General features: G+C 37.5%; 2 protein-coding genes across 2 annotated transcripts in view; one reads left to right on the top strand and one right to left on the bottom strand.

Moving 5' to 3' along the window:
• Positions 1 to 5,332, bottom strand: part of MTREX (Mtr4 exosome RNA helicase) — a 133,687-nt gene extending 128,355 nt beyond the window's left edge. The window contains exon 1 of the mRNA XM_060092888.1: positions 4,954 to 5,332. Coding sequence (XP_059948871.1) covers positions 4,954 to 5,081 — 128 coding nt within the window. The 5' untranslated portion in view covers positions 5,082 to 5,332. The remainder of the gene's footprint in view (positions 1 to 4,953) is intronic.
• Positions 5,229 to 20,761, top strand: part of DHX29 (DExH-box helicase 29) — a 47,480-nt gene continuing 31,947 nt past the window's right edge. The window contains exons 1-6 of the mRNA XM_060092886.1: positions 5,229 to 5,709; positions 13,401 to 13,474; positions 14,681 to 14,794; positions 15,913 to 16,042; positions 16,781 to 16,926; positions 18,389 to 18,514. Coding sequence (XP_059948869.1) covers positions 5,529 to 5,709; positions 13,401 to 13,474; positions 14,681 to 14,794; positions 15,913 to 16,042; positions 16,781 to 16,926; positions 18,389 to 18,514 — 771 coding nt within the window. The 5' untranslated portion in view covers positions 5,229 to 5,528. The remainder of the gene's footprint in view (positions 5,710 to 13,400; positions 13,475 to 14,680; positions 14,795 to 15,912; positions 16,043 to 16,780; positions 16,927 to 18,388; positions 18,515 to 20,761) is intronic.

The following is a 20,761-nucleotide window of genomic DNA, read 5'->3' as shown; positions in this document are numbered from 1 at the left end:
AGACTATATTAGATCAGTGGCTCCAAAATTATTGATCTCAGAAATGAGAGATTTTGTTTTGATTTTCCAGTCTAAAAGTTACTGAGGATTCCAAGGAATTTTGTTTCTGTAGTCTTATCTATTGATGTTTACCATATTAAATATTAAAACTGAAAAAAATTAGTATTTTCCCAAAAAAATTTTAATGAGAAGAATGGCATTATTTTATACTTTTGCAAGTCTCTTTAATGTCTGGCTTAATAGAAGGCAGCTGGACTCTCATCTATCTCTACATTGAACTTGTTGTGATACAGTTTTTGGCTGAAGTATGTGAAGAAAAATTCAGTCTCCTATAGTTGAAAAAGAGCAGGCTTTTCAGATAATTGGGAATATTCCTCTGATCCCACACCAAACCTCAATCATACTTCAAAAGTTACTGCCAGAGCTACAGTTAAGAATTTTACAAACAATATTGAGCAAAAGCCAGAAACAAAATATAACATATTCTGTATGAATCCATTTACGTTATATTTACAAACAGAAAAAAAAACTAACACATGTGGTTATCGTGTTAGTCACTTTACTGGGGGAAAAAGATGGATTTCTGCAATACTCTATTTTTTGTCCTGAACAGGGCTTACATTGGTGTGTTCACTACAAAAATTTGTCCCATGACTTTCGCACTTTTTTTTAGTATGTTTTATCTCAACAGAAATTTTTTTTTAAAAAAGAGTCAACAAATAGTAGTACTGATCTATATGCTTGAACAACATTTCCATAATGAAGTTTATTCTTTGATGCTTGGCAAAACCTGAAATGTGTAATTCCTCTCACGCCCCATTTAGTGGAATAGGTATTCACAGTTGTTCCATATTACTTACATGAATCTCCTTTGGACAAGCGATCAATATCCTTGGTCCTCAGTAAAAGAAGACATATGAATGATAATTATGATCCCTCTAGTTCTAACATTTTATTATTGTTTCTGAATAAGTAAGCATCAACCAAAGCATTGTAATTAAACCTACTAGGAGTTGGTGACAACTATAAAACAAAGAAACATCATTCCTATACCTTTGAGAAGCTTAAAACCTAAATTCATTGTAGAATACTTTCCTTCAGAAGAGCTCCATTATTCTTTAATACTATATTCAACTCTCTATTCAACTGTATTCTTATCTAAACAATTGAATATGACTCTAATCAAGTCTCAACGTCAGCAGCTGTCCAAGATATATACATGCAAGTGCCTATATAACTTTAAATTTCTAGTAACCATATTAAAATAGTTTAAAAAAGAAACAAATTTTATATTTCATTTAACCCAAAATATACAAAATATTATAATTTCAGTATATAAAGATAAAAATGACGTATTTGACATTTTTTATAACAAGTCTTCAAAATACAGTGTATATTTTACATTCACAGAACACGTCAATTCTGATTAACTACATTTAAGCGCTCAACAGCTACAGGTAGGTAGTAGCTATTACAGGAGTCCCCCCTTATCTATGTTTTCCCTTTCCAAGGTGTCAGTTACCCAAGGTCAACTGAGGTCCAAAAATATTAAATGGAAAATTCCAGAGGTAAATAATTCATAAGTTTTAAACTGGATGCCTTTTTGGGTAGCATGATGAAATCTTGCACATTCCTGCTCCATCCCGCCTGGGACATGAATCATCCCTTTGCCAACAGTATCCAGCCTGTTAAGTCACTCAGTGGCTGTCTAAGTTTTCAGATCACTGTTGTACTATGGCAGTGCTTGTGTTTAAGTAACCCTTATTTTACTTATTAATGGCCCCGAAGCACAAGAGTAGTGATGCTGGCAACGCCAAAGAGAAGCCGTCAAGTGCTTACTTTAAATGAAAAGGTGAAAGTTCTCAACTTATATATTGATATAATTATTTTATTTTATTTTTAGTAATTGTTAATCTCTTACTGTGCCTAATTTATAAATTATGCTTTCGTAGGTATGTATGTATAGGGAAAATCATACTACATATAGGGTTTGGTACTATCCAAGGTTTCGGGCAACCACTGGGGCTCTTGGAACCTATCCCCCTCAGATAAGGGTGGGGGACTACTATAGATTGCATAGTTCAGCTCTAGATATAAGGACAGTTTACAGTAAATACTTGAAGATAAAAAAGCTAGTAAAATGACAGCATAAGAAAGCAAATTCAGGATGTGGAAAACTAAACAGGACAAATGAGCTGGTTTCTCCTCTCATCCACCCCTCCAAAAGAAATCAATAGCGTAAGGAAAAAAGGGACTGTTGTAAAATGAAAGACTTCAGGGATATAACAAGCAAAACAGTATAAGGGCTTTGTCTGGAACCTGATTCAAATAAACCAACTACAAAAAAATGCCTTTGAGACAACTGGGGAATCTTACTGTGGATTGACTATTCAATGATATCAATGAATTATCATACATTTTGTTAGGTATAACAATGGCATGACAGTTATGTTGGAAAAGAAAGTCACTATCAACAAGAGATGCATACTGAAATATTTAGGGAGAAATAACATGATTAGTAGAATTTGATTTACAAAAAAAGGGTGTGGGAATAAATTGACCATGACTTGATAATACTGAAGCTGAGTTACGAGTACATGGAGTTTTTCATATTATTCTCTCTCTCCAGACAATTCTCATAAAGTTTTTTTAAAAAGCACCCACTTGGTCTAGAGTATTAAATATCAATACAAAAGACAAGATCCTCTAAAGTTCCAGGATTTGCCCTTCTGTGTTATACAAATCAGATGGAAATCATGCTATACATACTGACTACGATACAAATAATTATGATAGTATGATAGTTACAATAAGGCAAATTGGATTTTTCCCTAAAAATACCTAGATGTCTAGGCCTAGTTAGAAGTGTTGGTAGTAAACAAAGTTCTGTAAGTTAATCATGGTCTATATTTTCTTATGTATTTCCTTTCTCCAATGTTCACATATTTCCTAGTAAAATTAAAATATAAATTGTTTTTATATCCTACAAATTTTCACTTTGGAAGGTTGCAGAAACAGCTTACCCCTAATATACTGCAAAGTGAATTTTACTTGAGTAATTTTGAAACAAAGTATTTACCACAGTAGGAAATTATACATGTATCATCTTCATAACATCATAGTTGCCCATTCAAACTACAGAAATTATTAATTATTCCTGTTTGGAAAAAAATAAAAAGAACCTGTCCTCCTTTCTCATTTTCCCTGAAAAGTTCTCCAAGACTACTACACCCTCTAACTCAATGAGAGAGGAAGAGAAAAAAAAAAAAATGAGAGAGGAAGACTATTTTTCTCCTTTGTTTCACTCTTATGTGACATTTCAAACTCCTGATTGTTCTAATATCCCTCTAATCTCTATATTATGTGTGGGAAAACTATACTTTCCCACAGGAATCTCCACTTCAAGCAGGACCAATTGAAATAGCATCCAAATATATACCTACCGTTCTGGTATTTCTCCAAACCCAGATTAAAATTGCCCAATGGATACTTCAATATGGATATACTATCATCACTTCACTTTGTCTCAAGCCAAATTAATTTCGAAATCAAAATCTCCTATAAATTTCCCTATTTTTCTTCTTCCTGATATCCAAGTTCAAAAAGTCTCTTTTGACCCCCTCTTCCATCGTCCTCCTTAAATAAGGCCTGTCAATTTTTTCCTTCACAACATTTTAATCTTTCCTTTTCCTTCCATCTGTCACCTCCTGAGTTGAGGTTTTTATAATCTCATAATTAGATAACTGAAACACTTTTAAATTTACTTTTTACTATCAGTGTCTTTCCTCTTGACTACTGATACCAAATTAATTTTTCTAAACTATCACGCTACCTATCCAGTCACCAAGTTAGGAAAAAAACACATGTTCACCTGGGTTTTTAAAATGAAATCAGAACTCATATGCTTGTTATTCAAGGCCCTTCATAATCTAAAACCAATTTATATTCTCAGGCTTATCTCTTGTAGTCCCTAAGCAAACACTCCGCCTAGCCCAATTTGTGCTACCAAACAAAACAAATCAAAAAAAAATCTAAGCGTCAATAAGGAATCATCTCAACACAGAACAGCTTCTTGCATATAAGGCTCTCTAGATATCACAAATAGCTCTCTTTCCTGAACTTTTATAGCACTTAACTGTATACACAGCTTATTGTATTTCAATCTCCTACTAACTCTTTAAAATACGTATCTGTACCACCTCCTTACCTCACAGAAAAGTTCCTTGAGAGCAAAATCATGACTAATTTAATTCAAGCATCCATTGGGTATCCTCCCCCAACGTCAAGAGTAAATTTTATTCATTACTAATGAATCATCTTACTTTAAGTTTCAGGGACCAGTAATTTTTTAAATTTTTCTTAATAAAATCAAAGAAAGCCAGCATTGAGAATCTATTATGTGCTAAGCACCGTTAGGCGCTTACACATACTATCTCGTTTACTCCTCACAAGAACCCTAGTGGTTGGTGCTACACCTCATTATAGGCAAGAAAACTGCAGCTGGGAGATTGAATCTCTCTCCCGTCTCCTGCTACTATTTGCCCTTTCCCCTCGCAGTCAATCCAAGTCACATTTTCTAAGCTTCTTAACCCTTTACTCAACTGGTGATTCGTTTCCTGTATTGTGCTGGAGCTGGGGGTACAGAAACTAAGAGACAGCTGACCTGCCCTCACGACCCCAGAGCGCAGGCAGGGGTAATAGTCAGGCCTTACGCAGGCGTCAGGGAATTGCAGCGGCTTAAGTCCACGCTGCCTGCGGCCACCGGAGAACGGCAAGACCCGGCTTCCCCAAACCAACGTTCTTCCTCCCTCAACATTTTTCTCAACCCCCTTCACTTTCCAACGCCACTAACGTACACCCTACTTCTCGTGGTCTTCAGAAGAGAGTGGGATTTTCTTCCCTCAACACTGAGGAGAGAGAAAGAAAAAAAGACATTTCGGACATCTTCCTTACCCGGCCTTTTCCGCAGACCCTGGCGGCCCCTTCCATTTCCCCTTCTCCTTGTCTTTTTTGGCTCCGGGCGCAGTGGTCGAGTCGTCCTCAAACACGCTGAAGAGCTCATCCCCGAAAGCGTCCGCCATCTTTCGGAGCTGGGAGACCGAATCTCCCTCCTACCCAAGATGCTCCGCGACCGCACCGACAGTGACGCCAAGCGAAGCCTCAACAGGGGCCCGTGGGAGACAAAATTAGTCGAGTCACGCAGCCCCGGAAACTTTTTCCCTGCCTCCTGTTTCTCCTCCGACCTTCCCTTTCCTTTCCTAAACACCAGCGGATAGGCAGCTCCTTGGCTAAAGAGGGAGCGAGGCGAGGGTTCCCGGCACGCAGCAGACGCCTAGGTGGGCGGAGAGGAGGCGGGACCTTGGTGAGTCGGACCAATTGCGAAGCAGCGGTTGTAGCAGGGCCTAGAAGCCCGGATGGAGGACGCAAGGTGGCGGCGTGGGATTTGGGGAATGTGAAGAGCTTCTGGAGGCGGTGCGGGAGTGGTTCCGGGACCTGGACCGGGAGGAATCTTCTGCCGCAGCTGCAACATGGGCGGCAAGAACAAGAAACACAAGGCGCCGGGGGCCGCGGCGGTCCGGGCCGCTGTATCAGCTTCCAGAGCCAAATCCGCCGAGGCCGGAGCTGCCGGGGAGGCCCAAAACCAGAAGCCTGTGGTCAGGCCGCCCCCCTCCGCCGCTACTAGCACCAGGGATCCCCGAGTCAAGCAAGGTACGAGCGGTCGGGCCCCGGCCTCCTCCTGAACCGTTACTGCCAGTCCCGAGGGAGAAGCCTTCGCACCTGGGCGGACCCTCGGTCTTAAAATTTCTCTCTTTCACACCCGGAGCTGCTGGCTCCCCATCGGGTAGCCTTGTTTTAGATCAGTGTAAGCTGCTTGGGCCTCCAGAGTTCCGACTTTAGCGTCCCCCACCTAACCTCCACTTCATCTCCTGAGAACAAAAGAAATTTGCATTACCTCCCGTTTCAGTGGGGGTCCGTCCTGAGCCGTCATCTAAACCAGCGAGGCGAATGCAGAGAGTAGTGTGTGGAATTATTAACGTTCTAGAGTGTGTGGAATTATTAACGTTCTAGAGCCAGACCCATTTTCTACTTGCTTCTCAAACCATTTTCAGCCACGATGTAGCGTTTCCACGTGTTATGGAAAAAATCAGTACTTAAGAATTTAAGCACTTACACACCGAATATGGGTAACCTATTGTCAAAATTATCAGCGATCTTTACTGCAGCAGTGCATTTTTGCTTACTGTGTAGTTTGGTTTGATAACTCAATTTGGAGATTGCCGGTTCTGGCTGCAGATCAGCGGGCCACTTACAGCTGATTTGGACAGTTATACGCTGTTTTCTTCTGCTTAGCTTGTTTGCTTGTAGTTCTTACTGAAATGTAAGTCTAGCAAATATTTGTTGAAAACCTACTGTGTATTTGGCATGAAGTTAGGGATGGGATGAGCAAAATAGACAAATCATCTCTCCTGGAGCTTGCCAATCTAATGGCGCACACAGCCATGAAGTAGTCACACAAACGTTGCTCTATGATTGATAAGTGCCACAAAGAAAAGCTAAGGAAGAGAATTTAACAGCGTAATCTGATTTTTACTGGGGAAAGGGAGGAGTAATGAACAGTCTCTTTGAGAAAGTGACAGTATCGGGAGGATGAATAGGTGTTAACGCTGTACAGAATGGGGGAAATAGTATTTCTGGCTGAGGTAAGGAACACTATTGTGCAAAGATCTTGAGTCACGAAAGAGCATGGGCCTTTAAGCTACTCAGAATGTAAGCACTGCCTAAGGAGGAAAAGAGATGAGACTGAAGAAGTAGGCAGGTAACAAACCTTCACTTAGAAGGTGAATAATAATTCTTTGCCCTACAATATATTGTAACCCTTTAACTACAAAGTTATTATGCCTGCAATTACAAATACATAGAATTTCTCCTTAGGTATTCTGTGGCACTTTTACTCTGTGAATCAGCCTCTTTCTAACTCTCTGTCTTTCCTTGATATTCCTCTGAATTACTTGAACTTTCTATTAGTCATTTGTTGTATTCTTTGGCTTCCCATTCTCCCAACCCCAAAATATGACCATTACCGTAGGTGTCAGTCTGTGACAGTATGATTCTCTCTCTACAGCCCTTTCAGGAGAGTTCATCTACTTCCATTACTTCTGTCTTTTCTTTTGTGGATGACTCCTCAGTCAACATGTCCAGTCCTGGTCTGTTCCAAGCTCAAGTCAGCCATTTCTACATTTACTTGGACTTTTGGCTCTATTTTGAAAGCATGTCAAATTTAATAACATGGCTAATCCTGAACTATACTTCTCTCCCCCAAACTAGCTTCTCCTGTGACTTCTTTGTTTCTGTTTTTCCATATTCCTCTATCCAGTGTCAATAGTTATTTTTTATGTCTTCCTTTCTTCTTCACATCCAATCTGTTGTCAAGCTCCGTGCAGTCTTTTCTTATTTCTCTTCCATGTATGCCCTTTTCACTTTTGATTTATACTGGTCACACCTCAGTTTAGGCACTCATGAATTTCTCATGAATTTCTGGAGTACCAACACAGCCTTCTAATGGGTTTCCCTAGCAGTGCTCTTTTTTCCTCCTCCAGTCTGTCCTGCATAAAGCATCAGATTGATCTTTCAGAACCATGCTTTGATCATGTCACTTACCAGTTTTTTCTACAGCGTCTTCACTGACTTTGTGATAAAATACACACCATTCAGCTTGTATCTAAGACCCCCTTTCTAGCCTTTTTACTAGTTCCTATATTCAGCTCAAGCAAATCTGGTGTATTTTCACTGCTCCAAATGCAGCTGTTGGCTTTCTGCCTCCTCATGTTTATTCTTGCTGTTTTCTCTCATTGGAATGCTATCTATCCCTAATGCTATCTACCAGAATCCTGTAATACCCACCCCAGATATCAACTACTTTTTGAATTCTTCTGTCTCCCTAGCTCATGTATATCATTGTTGTTTGAGTCATTCTTTTTGATGTTTAGATCTTGCCTATGTGAGCAATTATACATTTTATCTATCCTATAAAATTGTAGGAGGTAGGAACAGTTTTATGGTTACGTATTAACATCCCTCAGTATCTAGTCAAATGCTCTGAATATAGTCATCCAAAAAAATTTCTTGGGTAAGTGACAAGGAAAATTTCAGAGGAGTCACTAAGACCAAGAAATCAAAAAAGAGAAAATGAGAGGTTATCTACCAAATTTGTAGAGAATTTTTTATAACCATAAATCAATATATATATAGCAGTATAAAAATGTTGCAGCAAGATTGCCACATGATTTTGTTTGTTTTCTTTTTTTCTGCCTGGATATTTTTATATTACATATAATAGGCCTACTTGGAAGAAAAAAGTGGAAAAGTACACAGAAAAAATTATCTCTGAACTCTTTGTTGTTCCTAATGTAAATGTAATTGTTTTACTCCACTCTCATCTCTCTCTGGCTTTTCAAACAATTTGAAGGATTGTACTAGCATACTTTCTCAAAATTGGACTCTCATCTAGAGGTAGAAAATGACTGGTGCCACGAAATGGTTCTTGGCACAATCCTGGGTATTCTTCCACTTCTATTTTTTCATTTCTTTTGTTTATCAAATAATGTTTGAAGCGCTACTATGTGCCAGGCAAGATTTTAGGCACTGGGGATACCACAAGAACAAAACGGACTGAGATCACTGCTTTCAAGGGGCTTACATTATTGGGGGCTGGTGGAGGATGCTTACAACCATAAGGCTTGTGTTTGTGAAAATTCTTAAACCTAGTTGAGACTTAAAATCTTAAGAGGGAAATAAGACTAGGGGACTGATGTCATGAATAAATTCATAAAAACCGTTGTAAATAGTTTTTAGGGTCACCAAAATAAAATAGAAAAAGTGCCATGAAAGTCAGAAAACAGTGACTTGGTAAAGAATAAATTGGGTGGTGGGGTCTGTTTTGGTTTAGAACAGAGATGGCTTTTCTGAGGAAACCTGCTGAGATGATTTGAAGCAACCAGTTATTAGATCTGGAGACAGAATGTTTGAGGCTTAGGTAACAAGGGCAAAGGCCCTAAGGTGGGAACAAGCTTGGCATGACACAGGAAGACAAGAAGAAAGTCCGTATGGGTGGAGTGAGGCGGGGCTTGGGGGGGACTGGTGTTTGTATTAAATGGGGAAGAGACCTTAGCTAAGATTAGTCAGGTAGTTTTGGCAGTATGGATGGACTTCCTCACAGACCCTGACTGCTTAGATTATATCAGCTAACTCTAATTTATTCTCCAGATACGCTGTACTTCCCCTTCATAGCCTATTTGGGTAATCAGTTGCTTAATTACTCCACCAGAATATGAGCTCCATGAGGACAAGATTGGGTCTTATTTATTCCTGACTGGGTCTCTTGGCTGGTTTGGTTCCCCCTGCAGATGTGTACTGTTGGGCAGAAGGGAGCCACAGTGCCTCAGTGCACCTATCACCAGCACCAGCACCTCGAAGTGAATGTTTCAGTGATAGTGGGTCGTTACAATCACTGTATGATGTAAAATGCAATACTGTATAAAAGGAAAATATTCCATAAGAAAAAAGAGTATTGGGCAACAAGAAATTGATTCTGGCTGATGCTTCTTTTTTCTTGCTAAGTCATCTTGAGGAAATCACTTAGTTTTTCTGTGCTTCAACTTTAATGTAATAAATATTTTTGAGAGCCAGCTACGTATGTTCCTTTGTTCCATGAACAGTCATAATAAATTCGAAACCCTTAGTGCTTTTGCCTTAGGGATACATTCTGCACACTAACTTCCTTATTTCTAGTCAGATTTCCAATAACTCCCTTCATCTGAAACAAAACCAAAACTTGTGGAGAAGGGTCTCTAAGCAGCAAGAAAGGTAGCTGTCATACATCTTATGCACATTACTTGGCAGAAGAATGCGGACCATTTTTATTCCATGGCCTATTGACTTAGAATTGTATTTGAAAATAGGGTTACTCATTTACAAGTTTCAGTATCTATTTTCTTCTGGTGCCATCACTTTTTCCTAGATAACAGATTAGAATTTTGGGGTGGGGAGTTATTAGGTTGACATTCTGAAAGGTGGAAGCTGACAGGAGAGAAGACCAAAGAATCACTAAGTAGAAAATTAGAGCAGTCTCAGGGAATTGGGGAGCCTCTGCAAGCCTCTGTGCAAAGTCATAGATACTCATAATAAGTAATGCATCATGAAAAGCTTTGAATTTTGCTTATTGCATGTATTATGGCAGGAAGTGTAAATACACTTTAGAAGGATTTCTATCAAATTGTTTTAAAATGCATTTCAGATTTTGGAGTTTTCATTCATGCTGATTAAAATTCTTACATGAACATGTTTTAGGAAGAATTTGAAAATGAAAGGGCCTTACTGGTTTACTTGATTTAATTGGTAATATCCCTGGCAAGATCTCATTATTGCTTCAGTTCCTCAGAGTATTGAATAAAATGAAAACATACCGTTTTTAGAGACCCTGATTGATACCCAGCGAATGCACAGCAGTGTGGGTATTCATTCCCCTCCTGATAGTCTGGGGACTTAGATCTTTTATTTGCCCTCCTGAAGTTTGCAGTATAAGCTGACCTCAAGGAAGTGATATGGTTGGACGTTTTAGGTGGAATGGTTGGAGGAGAAAAATGAGAGCTGACTGCAATCTTTAATTCACTAATTTAAAAAACAAAACCAATCGGCAATTCCCTGGTGGTCCAGTGGTTAGGACTCAGAGGTTTCACTGCTGGGGCTCAGGTTCACCTCTTGGTTGGGGAACCAAGATATCGTAAGCTGCGTGGCGTGGCCAAAACAAAAAACAAAACCAAAAAACACTTATTAATGGAATTTACAATCTTACCTCTGTCAGTAACACAGGAACCTGAACTGTTTCTCAGTATTGTCTTGGTAATGAAACATTCATCCATCTGTACCTTTTCAGAAAGGGTTATAACTGGGGCCCCTCCATGGGTTTAGGGACCTCTAAAACTGATTAGTGTGCTAAATTTGTGAATGAATTTACTACAAGTGATAAGACCCCCCAGAAATGGTTAAAGACTACTGATATATACTCTCCTTTATAACCACTGACATGAGTTTATGAGCAAGGTTACCAAGATTAAGGTAAAGTCTGAGACTAAAAGATGAGGAAAACCATACTATACCAGAATTGTTATTATCTTTTAACGTATTCTAGGTAGCTTTGGGTATCTTCTTAACTATAGCACAGAAGTAATTCAGGGACCCACCAATGTTCCTAGTTCAGACTGCTCAAATGTAAATAGTTATTTTCAGAAACTTTGGTTTTCCTTTTTAAATGCCTCATTATATTAACTAGCAACTTAAAATGAACAACCCAATGTAAGTCAACAGAGACTAAAATCCTGAACTTTATTTATAATAAGCAACTCTTTAGTGTTTAGGTTTCTCAAAGTGAAAAAAAATCCTATTTTAAGGTTTATAAAAGCAGAGTAACAAGGTTTTGTACGATTCTAGGATTATTTTTATATAGCATTGGTTCTCAAAGTGTGCTTAGGGGATCCTGGGGAATTTTTGAGACCTTTCTAGCAGAGGCTTAATGAGATCAAACTATATTCATAATAATTCTAAAATGTTATTTACCATTTTCATGCTCATTTTCTCTCTAGTGTACAGTGACTACATGATGTGTGATATTACAGAAGACTGAATGCAGAAGCCAGATGTTAAGAGATTTGCAAAAGTAGAAAACAATTTTTTTGATTTGGAAAATATAGTTATTTTTCATAAAAGTACTATATTAACATGTAGTAGGTTTATTTTTAATGAATTAATAAATATTTTTAAAAATTTCCCTTTTGGGACTTCCCTGGTGGTTCAGTGGTAAAGAATCCACCTTGCAATGCAGGGGACGTGTGTTTAATCCCTGGTCAGGGAACTAAGATCCCACATGCCGCGGGGCAGCTAAGCCTGCGTGCCGCAACTACTGAGCTCGCATGCCTCAACTGGAGCCCACGCGCCTCACCTAGAGAAGAGAAAATCCGCATGCCACAACTAGAGAGAAGCCCGTGCACCGCAACGAAGAGCCCGCGTGCCTCAACAAAGATCCCACGTGCGGCAACTAAGACCCGATGCAGCCAAAAATAAATACAAATAATAAGTCTTTAAAAATAAATAAATAAAATTTCCCTTTTAATTTATAGTATGATAAATATCAATATTACAACCTACATAAAAAGTATTTGGGATCTTCAATAATTTTTAAGAGGGTAAGGAGATCATGAGACCAAAGTTTGAAAATAAAATGTGTTCCTTCCCGGTTATTCATTGTTAGAAAACTTAATATATAGCATTTCTATTGACTGGAACAGACTTGGCAACTGTAGTGGGTTGAGTAGCATCCCCCAAAATTTCATGTCCACATGGAACCTCGGAATGTGATCTTATTTGGAAAAAAGATCTTTGCAGGTGTAATTAGTTAAGAATCTTGAGAGGAAATCATCGTGGATTTAGGGAGAGCCCTAAATCCAATGACTAGCGTCCAGAGAAAGGAGATAGAGATTTGCATACAGAGAGACAGAGGGAATAAGGCCACATGAAGACCCATTTTAAGAAGGAGGCAAGGGCTTCCCTGGTGGCGCAGTGGTTGAGAGTCCGTCTGCCGATGCAGGGGACACGGGTTCGTGCCCTGGTCCAGGAAGATCCCACATGCCACGGAGCAGCTGGGCCCGTAAGCCATGGCTGCTGAGCCTACGCGTCCGGAGCCTGTGCTCCACAACGGGAGAGGCTGCAACAGTGAGAAGCCCGCGTACCGCAAAAAAAAAAAAAAAAAAAAAAAAAAAACCTACCAAAAGAAGGAGGCAGACAAGCCAAGCAACACCTGAGGTCACCAGAAGCCAGAAGAGGCAAGAAAAGAGTCTTATCTAGAGACTTCAAAGGGAGCATGGTCCTACTGACATGACACCTTGATTTTTGGACTTCTAGACTTCAGAGTTGAGAGAGAATGTTTCTGTATATTCAGCCACCAAGTTTGTACAGTGGCCTTGGAAACTAATATAGCAACCTTATACTCAGTAGGAGAGAATGAGAGGAACTCCCACCTCCTTTTTGCCTTAGGAGGAGTGCTTTCTCTTCAAAATTACCCATCTTCTCTGCCAGGAATCAGATATCCTCTGAGAGGTCTTCAGCTAAGTCCCAGGCATTTGCACTCTATGAGAAACTAGTTAACCTAGAGAGTGCTAAGCGGTAGAATGTTTTTGCTAATTTAACGGAAGTTTTGCCGACTTCCAGATTGAGTTATTTGGTAAAGTGGAAAAGAAAGAGCTGAAATCAAATATTTAATGTTTAGCGATCTTTAGAGGGAAATTAAAATAGTGTAATGGATATTAATCATTAAATTACCTTGACTGTTCATTGTCTGTTATATACAGGTCCGAAAATTTATAGTTTTAATTCTGCAAATGATTCTGGTGGTCCTGCAAATCTGGATAAATCTATTTTGAAAGTGAGTATCAAGGTTTTGAGTCATTTCAAGAAATGTTACCTTAAAAAAGAAAGATATACTCTTAAATGTAAGCAAGTGATGGAGTGTTTTAAATTTTTGTAAATAGTACAGTAATTCCTCATCTATACTAAATAAAAGTAAATCATACACATCTGTTGAGAGCCTGTAAGAAATTAAGGAAGAGCTGGATAAGGTCCAAACTTCTAAGTATATCATACACATCCTTTCAGGTCTGACTTAGTATACTTTTCCAGCCTCCTCTCCATTACTCTTCTCCACTTAAAATTTTAGTTCATATCTCATTGTTCCCCCAAATCCCATATGATTTTAACGATTCCAGGCTTTTGTCCATGGGCTCTCTGCCTAGAATGCTCTATTTCCCTTTCTCCATTTGTCACCTCTGTGAAGTCCATCATAACTCACCAGGTTATTTTCCTGGTGGTTCCATCAGCACTTCTTACATCTTTCTAAATAATGACGTGCTGGGTTACAGTTTATCTTTTTATATATGTTTCCTGTGCTAGACTGAATTCCTGAAGTATGTTTTTGTGCATTGCTCGTAGTGAGCATTCAGTAAAGATGTGATCAAAAGAAGGTATTTTTGAAGGTAGTTGGCTGTATAATCTTAGGTTAAACATATGGAAACAGCAGAAGGTAAAATGGCCAAGAGGAAAAAATAGAAAACAAACTCTGGAAGCCAAAATAATTTGTGTAACCTAATTATTACAATTTATATAAGTTTTTACTTTTACTTGATTTGCCCTCTTTTTAGTGTAGCATCCATTCTTTCAGGCAATGTGCTTGGGCTGGTTTACATTAAGGCAAATTTCTGGGTTCCATCCCCAAGGATTCTGATTCAGTATGTTTAGGATAGGGCTTAGGAATCTGTCTTTGTGGTGGCAATCTAAGGGTGGTCCAAGGACAGTCTTGAGACATACGGCTTCAAGAGGCTTTATAAAAGGATTTTTGCCTTGCCACATGTTGTTGCTTTTTCCGTATCCCATTTTTTCTTAAATATATGGTAGGAATGTGCTCCAGTGAATGGTATTCCAATATATGATAATCACTGTATCTGATTTCAGCTGAAATTCTGGGCTTGGTTGGAAGGGATATAGAAAACTGTGTGATTTGCTTCTAATTATTTAATTATTAAATGTTATTTAATAATTTATCTTCTAATTGATATGGCCTTTTTGGTCTCAACAGGTGGTAATTAATAACAAACTAGAGCAAAAAATTATTGGAGTGATAAATGAGCATAAAAAGCAAAATAATGACAAGGGAGTGATTTCTGGAAGACTTACTGCCAAAAAATTACAGGTATTTTGCAAACTTTTTTTTAAGTTACTTATTTTTAGTGGAGCATTTTTAAGACAGCTCCACATGTGAGATAAAATGACTTTTCACCTTCCATTGAAATTTCATATAGATTAGTTCCATCTGTAAGAATAAGGAAGGAACTGTGCCAAAAACAAGTACATGCATTCAAATAGTGATGTGAAAACTAAATTACATTCCCAAAATTTTGTTGGACTTGTGGTGGGCACTTTGCTTGCATTTTCTCTGACACACCAATCCTGGAAGGTATTTTGCCCCATTTTTCAAATGAAGGAAATGAGGCTTGGAAAGATTACATATATTATAGCCTGAGGTTTTTAATTACTAAGTAGCAAAGTAAGCAGAATCTGGATTTGAACCCAGTCCTGCCCAGCTGTAAAGATCATGCTTTAGAAAGTACAATAAAAAGCTTTATGTCTGAACATGTTCATTGAAGCACTGCTGATAATAATAATAATAAAAAAAAATCTTAAGTGGTCACCAATAGGAAAATAGATTATGATATGTCTACCCAGTGGAATATTCTGTAACTATTAAAATTGATGAACAGTTTCTAATAATTTGGGAAGATGCTTATGTTATAATGTTAAGTAAAGTTTGTTTTTACAAAATCATAGAAAAATGACTGAAAGGAAGCATACTACATTGCAAACAGTATCTTTAGATAGTGAGAATATGAGCAGTTTCTCCTGGTCCTTTTTTATTTATCTATAGTTCTCAGATTCTCAATACAGTGAGAGGGACTTCCCTGGCAGTCCAGTGGTTAAGACTTCGCCTTCCAATGCAGGGGGTGCAGGTTCAATCCCTGGTCGGGGAGCTAAGATCCCACATGCCTCGGGGCCAAAAAACCAAAACATTAAACAGAAGCAATATTGTAACTGAATTTCAATAAAGACATTAAAAATGGTCTGCACATCAAAAAAAAATCTCAATACAGTGAGCACATTTAACTCTTCTAACTGGAAAAAAAAGAAAAAAAGATATTTTTGAAGTTATAATTTGTGTCAGAGTTTCTGGTTTAAAATGAATGGGAGAATAGACTTAGTAATGAAAAAAAGAGAAAATTGACAGAATGACTTTTTTACATTTTCCTTTCATAGGATTTATACATGGCTTTACAAGCATTTTCATTTAAGACTAAGGACATTGAAGATGCCATGACTAACACGCTCTTACACGGAGGTGATCTTCATTCTGCCTTGGATTGGCTCTGTTTAAACCTTTCAGATGGTAAGCAGTATTGTCATAAATGTCTTTCAGTTTATAAAACCTTTTGAAATAATTTCAATGTTTATGATATTTGTATCAAGCTTTTGACTTGTACTGAAAATTTTTTTCACTGTTATAATTATTTTTAGGATGTTCTTACACTTTTCTAGTCTTTTTAGTATATTCTTCTTAAAGGTTGTTGTCTGTGCAAGAAGAAATTATTTTTTTGTGTGTTGCTTTCAGTTGTTGATAGCCATTTTACAATGCACATAACACAGCAGATTCTCAAAGTTTGCCTGTCTGTAACCTGTCAGGCTGTGTATCCTCGTTTTGGTTTAGAAATTAGGGCTGTCTGGCTTTGGATAAATAATATTTAATTAAGCAGAGCGTCAAGGTTGTAATCTTTGGCAAGAACCTGGAATGCATATTGCTTCTATGACTGATTAAGGATACTGTCACATGTTGTGACAGGCAACCAAAGAGAGGGGAGGGTTAAGATTTTCTTATGGAAATTTAGGAGTCTAGCATATTGAGGGTGAAATAAATGGTCAAATAGAGGTGGGCTGGTTATCATCTAGAGAGTGTTCCCACTGGTTTGATAATAAAACGAGGTTCATCATAGGATTTCTATTCCTAGGAGATGAGCAGTAGAATAAAATTAGGTGCTCTTTGTCTAGACAGTTTATGTGAGTGTTTAATAAATATTTGTGTGTTTTATGTATCATGTACATGTTTATTTTCATCCCAATTTCTCTTAAGATGCACTTCCTGAAGGATTTAGTCAGGAATTTGAAGAGCAACAACCTCTAAGTAGGCCAAAATTCCAGTCTCCTCAAATACAAGCCACTATTTCACCTCCACTGCAGTCTAAAACCAAAAAACAGGAAGAAGATCCTAAGATAAAGGTAATTTAAGAATTAAACATTTAAAGTTGTATAAAATCAGAATGAAGCACATGTAATAGTTCATAAGGGTATAAATATTAGGTTACAATAATGTTTTTACTTATTGAAAATGTCTAATAGGTTTGCCAAACTCTTCTATCACTGTCAGTTTCAGTTATCTATTGCTACATAACAAACCACCCGAAAATGTAGTGACTTAAACCAAGAATTTCTTATGATTTTGCAGTCTGAACTGGGCTCAGCTAGGCAGTTCTTCTGCTCCATGAGGTATCTCCTCAGACTGGAACATCCAAAATGGTTTCTTTACTCACATGACTAGGTGCCTCGGCTGGGAGCTAGCAAGTCATCTCTCTCTCCACATGACTAGCTTAGGTTTCCTCTTCTATGGTGATATTAGGGTGGTCAGACTTCTTACTTGACATATGGCTTCCAAGAGCAAGTATCTCGAGATAGTAAGCCCCAGTGTACAGATTTTTATCAAGCCTCTGCTAGTATCACTCTTGCTAATGTCCCATTGGTTGAAGCAAGTCATGTGGCCAATTCAAAATCTGTATGGAAGGGGATTACAGAAAGGCATTAATACTGGAAGGTGTACTTCATTACACTTCATTACGCATTACACCTAACTACTCTGCATATTGTAAAACATCTATGAACATGGGTGAACCTAGAGAACATTATGCTAAGTTAAATAAGCCAATCACAGAAAGACAAATACTACATTATGTCACTTATATGAGGTACCTAATATAGTCATATTCATAGAAACAGAGAATAGAATGGTAGTTACCAGGGGCTAAAGGGAGGAGGGGCAAATGGGGAAATGTTGCTTAATGGTTATAAAATTTCAGTTATGCAAGATAGGTAAGTTCTATACAGCTGCTATGCAACACAGTGCCTATAGTTTACAGTACTGTACACACACACAAAAGAACACACAAAAATGTTTGGAGGTGATGGATATGTTTAGTACCTTGATCATGGTGACCTTGATCATGGTGATGATATCATAGGTGTATGCATGTCCAAACTCATCAAAATGATGAGTCTATATGTATATATATACAGTAAATAATTAACATTTTAATAATATGTACATTAAATATGTGCAATTTTTAATGTATCAGTTATACCTCAGTAAAGCTTAAAAATAAACAGCAAAAATCTGTGGAAACATCATCCCCACAAAACCACTGTTTTTAAGGACAACACTAGTTTTTAACAGTTCTTTCATTTTTTTGCCTCTTTATGTAAATGTATTCTTCAGATCATGTAAGTTTAGACTTATTAACGTTGAGTTCCACTCATTTGTCCTTCACTGAACAGTACAGAATGTGATTTTTGAGGCTTATGTGTCTACTGTTTCTGAGTGTAAAGAAATTATAAAAGCAGTGACACTTGATGATAGTTTTGACACCTTTTTCTAATTTTGATTTTTCAGATATTTGTTTTTTCTTTCTAGCCAAAAAAGGAAGAAAAAAATTTGGAAGTAAATATGAAAGAATGGATTTTGCGATATGCTGAACAGCAAAACGAAGAAGAAAAGAGTGAGACTTCTAAAAGTTTAGAAGAGGAAAAATTTGATCCTGTGAGTAGAAATTTATATTGGGCTTCTAGCTGGATATACCTGGCAAAATATTTAACTTTTGTAAGACTTAGTTTCCTCATTTGTAAATGGAGGAAATAGTTACCTCTAGGGGTTTATGTGAGGATTAAATAAAATAACAGGGAAAAAATGACACAAAATAACTGCTCAATATATGTTAATTACATTCCTCCCATGTTTAAAGAGATAATCACCAAGTATTTTTAAATGATTGTTCTGTGTAAGGAGTATGCTAAATTATTTGGTTAATTTTAAAAAGCACCTTCCTTTATAGAGGAAACCCATTGCCTGGAAAGAGAAAACCTACATATCATAAGATAAACTAAAAATATTAGGTTAAGTGAAAAAAGCAAGTTGTAGGAAGAAAATAGCACAATACATATATCTGATAAAAGACTTCTGTATAGAATTTATAAAGAAGTTTTAAAAGGACAACAGACACTTTACAGAAGTAGATATATGGATGGCCAATAAACATGTAAAAATAAGTCCAACATCGCTAGTCATGGGAAAAATGAAAATGGTAACTGCAGTGACATACCACTATGTATATATCAATCAAAATGGCTAAAATTAAGTAGATCAGTAATACCAAGTGTTGGGAGGATGTGAAGCCACTGAATACTCATACACTGATTGTAAGAGTATAAAATGAAATGGTACAACCACTTTGCAAAACGGCTTGGCACTTTCTTATGAAGTTAGACATACACTTACCATATGACCTAACAATTTCATTCCTAGGTTTTTACTTAAGAAAAATGAAAATGTCAACAAAAAAAGACTTATACACAAATGTTCATAGCAACTTTACTAATAACAGCCAAACACTGCAAGCAACTCTCAAAAACATTATGTAAGAATGAAAGAAGCCAGGCAAAAATGAGTACATGCTGAACAATTTCGTTATATTAAATTCTAGAAAAGTCATCTATGCAAAATCTGTCTCTAGTGAGAGGAAGTAGGTTAGTGGTTGCCTGAGTCCAGGGATGGAGGAAAGAGACTGACTGTTAGGCATGGTGAGGAAACTTTTGGGGATGATGGCAATGTTTTATGTCTTGATTATGATGATGGTTACGTGGATGTATACATGTGTCAAACACATTCACTTATACACTTAAAATGACATTTTATTAGAAGTGAATCATACTTTTATAAAGTTGATTTAGAAAGACAAAAAGGAAGTTGCAGAACAGCATGTGTAGTATAATGAACTCATTTGAGTAAAACAATACACACATACACATATATTTGCATTCTTATGTATGCAAAGGAAACATCGGGAGAGATACACAAGAAGCTATTACTAGTGATTAGGACTGGGGTTGGTAGGGTGGGAGGGAGACTTCTATTTTATACTCTTCTGTATCCTCATAAGTTTTTTTAACCATGTGCCTGTATTAAAGTAATATAAACAAATAATTTAGGACAGTTACACATGTTACTTTGAGGTTCAGAGAAAGAGGTCTCTTCTAATAGGAGCATTAGGTCAATACTTCAAAGAAAAAAGTGGGACTTGAAGGATGCATGAAGTGTGCATAGGCAACAAAGAATGGGAAAATGACCCAGATGGGTGAAATAACGTGAATAAGGGTACAGCAGTGGAATTGTGCAAGGGGCCTTTGAGTATTAAACAATAAACAGGATAAAATGTGTAGGTGAGTACTGGCCAATAGGAGTAAACAGGTGAGTTAAACTGAGAGTAGAAGATTTTGATGCCCAGAAAATGAATTTGACAGCTTTTCCTACTGACTGTGAAGAGTTGCTAGAAGTATGGGGGCAGGTGATCGACAAGAAGAATTTTACATTTTAGGGCAAATTTAGTAGTGTTTAAGGTGATTTGCAAAGGGTAGGGAGGCCATTTTGGCAGCTCTTGCACTTGCTCAGGTGTGAAATAATAAGGTGCCAAATTGTAATTTGGAAGAGAAACATTTAAAGCAAGAATCAGTAGAAATTGATGATGTACTGAACATAAAGGTTAAGAAGCCAAAGTCAGCAAGAGATTCGTAGGTGGAGGGATGGTGGTATCAGTGCCATAGATAGGAAAGATTGAAAGAATGAGTGTGATTTAGGTGAAATTGAGGCTATAGCCAACCCTTCTATCTGTTACACTGTATTGATGTTTGCTTCTACACAAAATGGTCCCAGAATTCAGGTGGTTGTGCTTCCTTAGTTGTCCCTTTTCCCTTTGTCTCAGCGGTTGTCTTTCATAGCAGCACTGCACATGCC

This window comes from Mesoplodon densirostris, chromosome 3, assembly GCF_025265405.1.
Source record: "Mesoplodon densirostris isolate mMesDen1 chromosome 3, mMesDen1 primary haplotype, whole genome shotgun sequence".
In the NCBI taxonomy this organism is placed as follows: Eukaryota; Metazoa; Chordata; class Mammalia; order Artiodactyla; family Ziphiidae; genus Mesoplodon; species Mesoplodon densirostris.
This window is presented reverse-complemented; position numbering and strand designations above follow the sequence as displayed.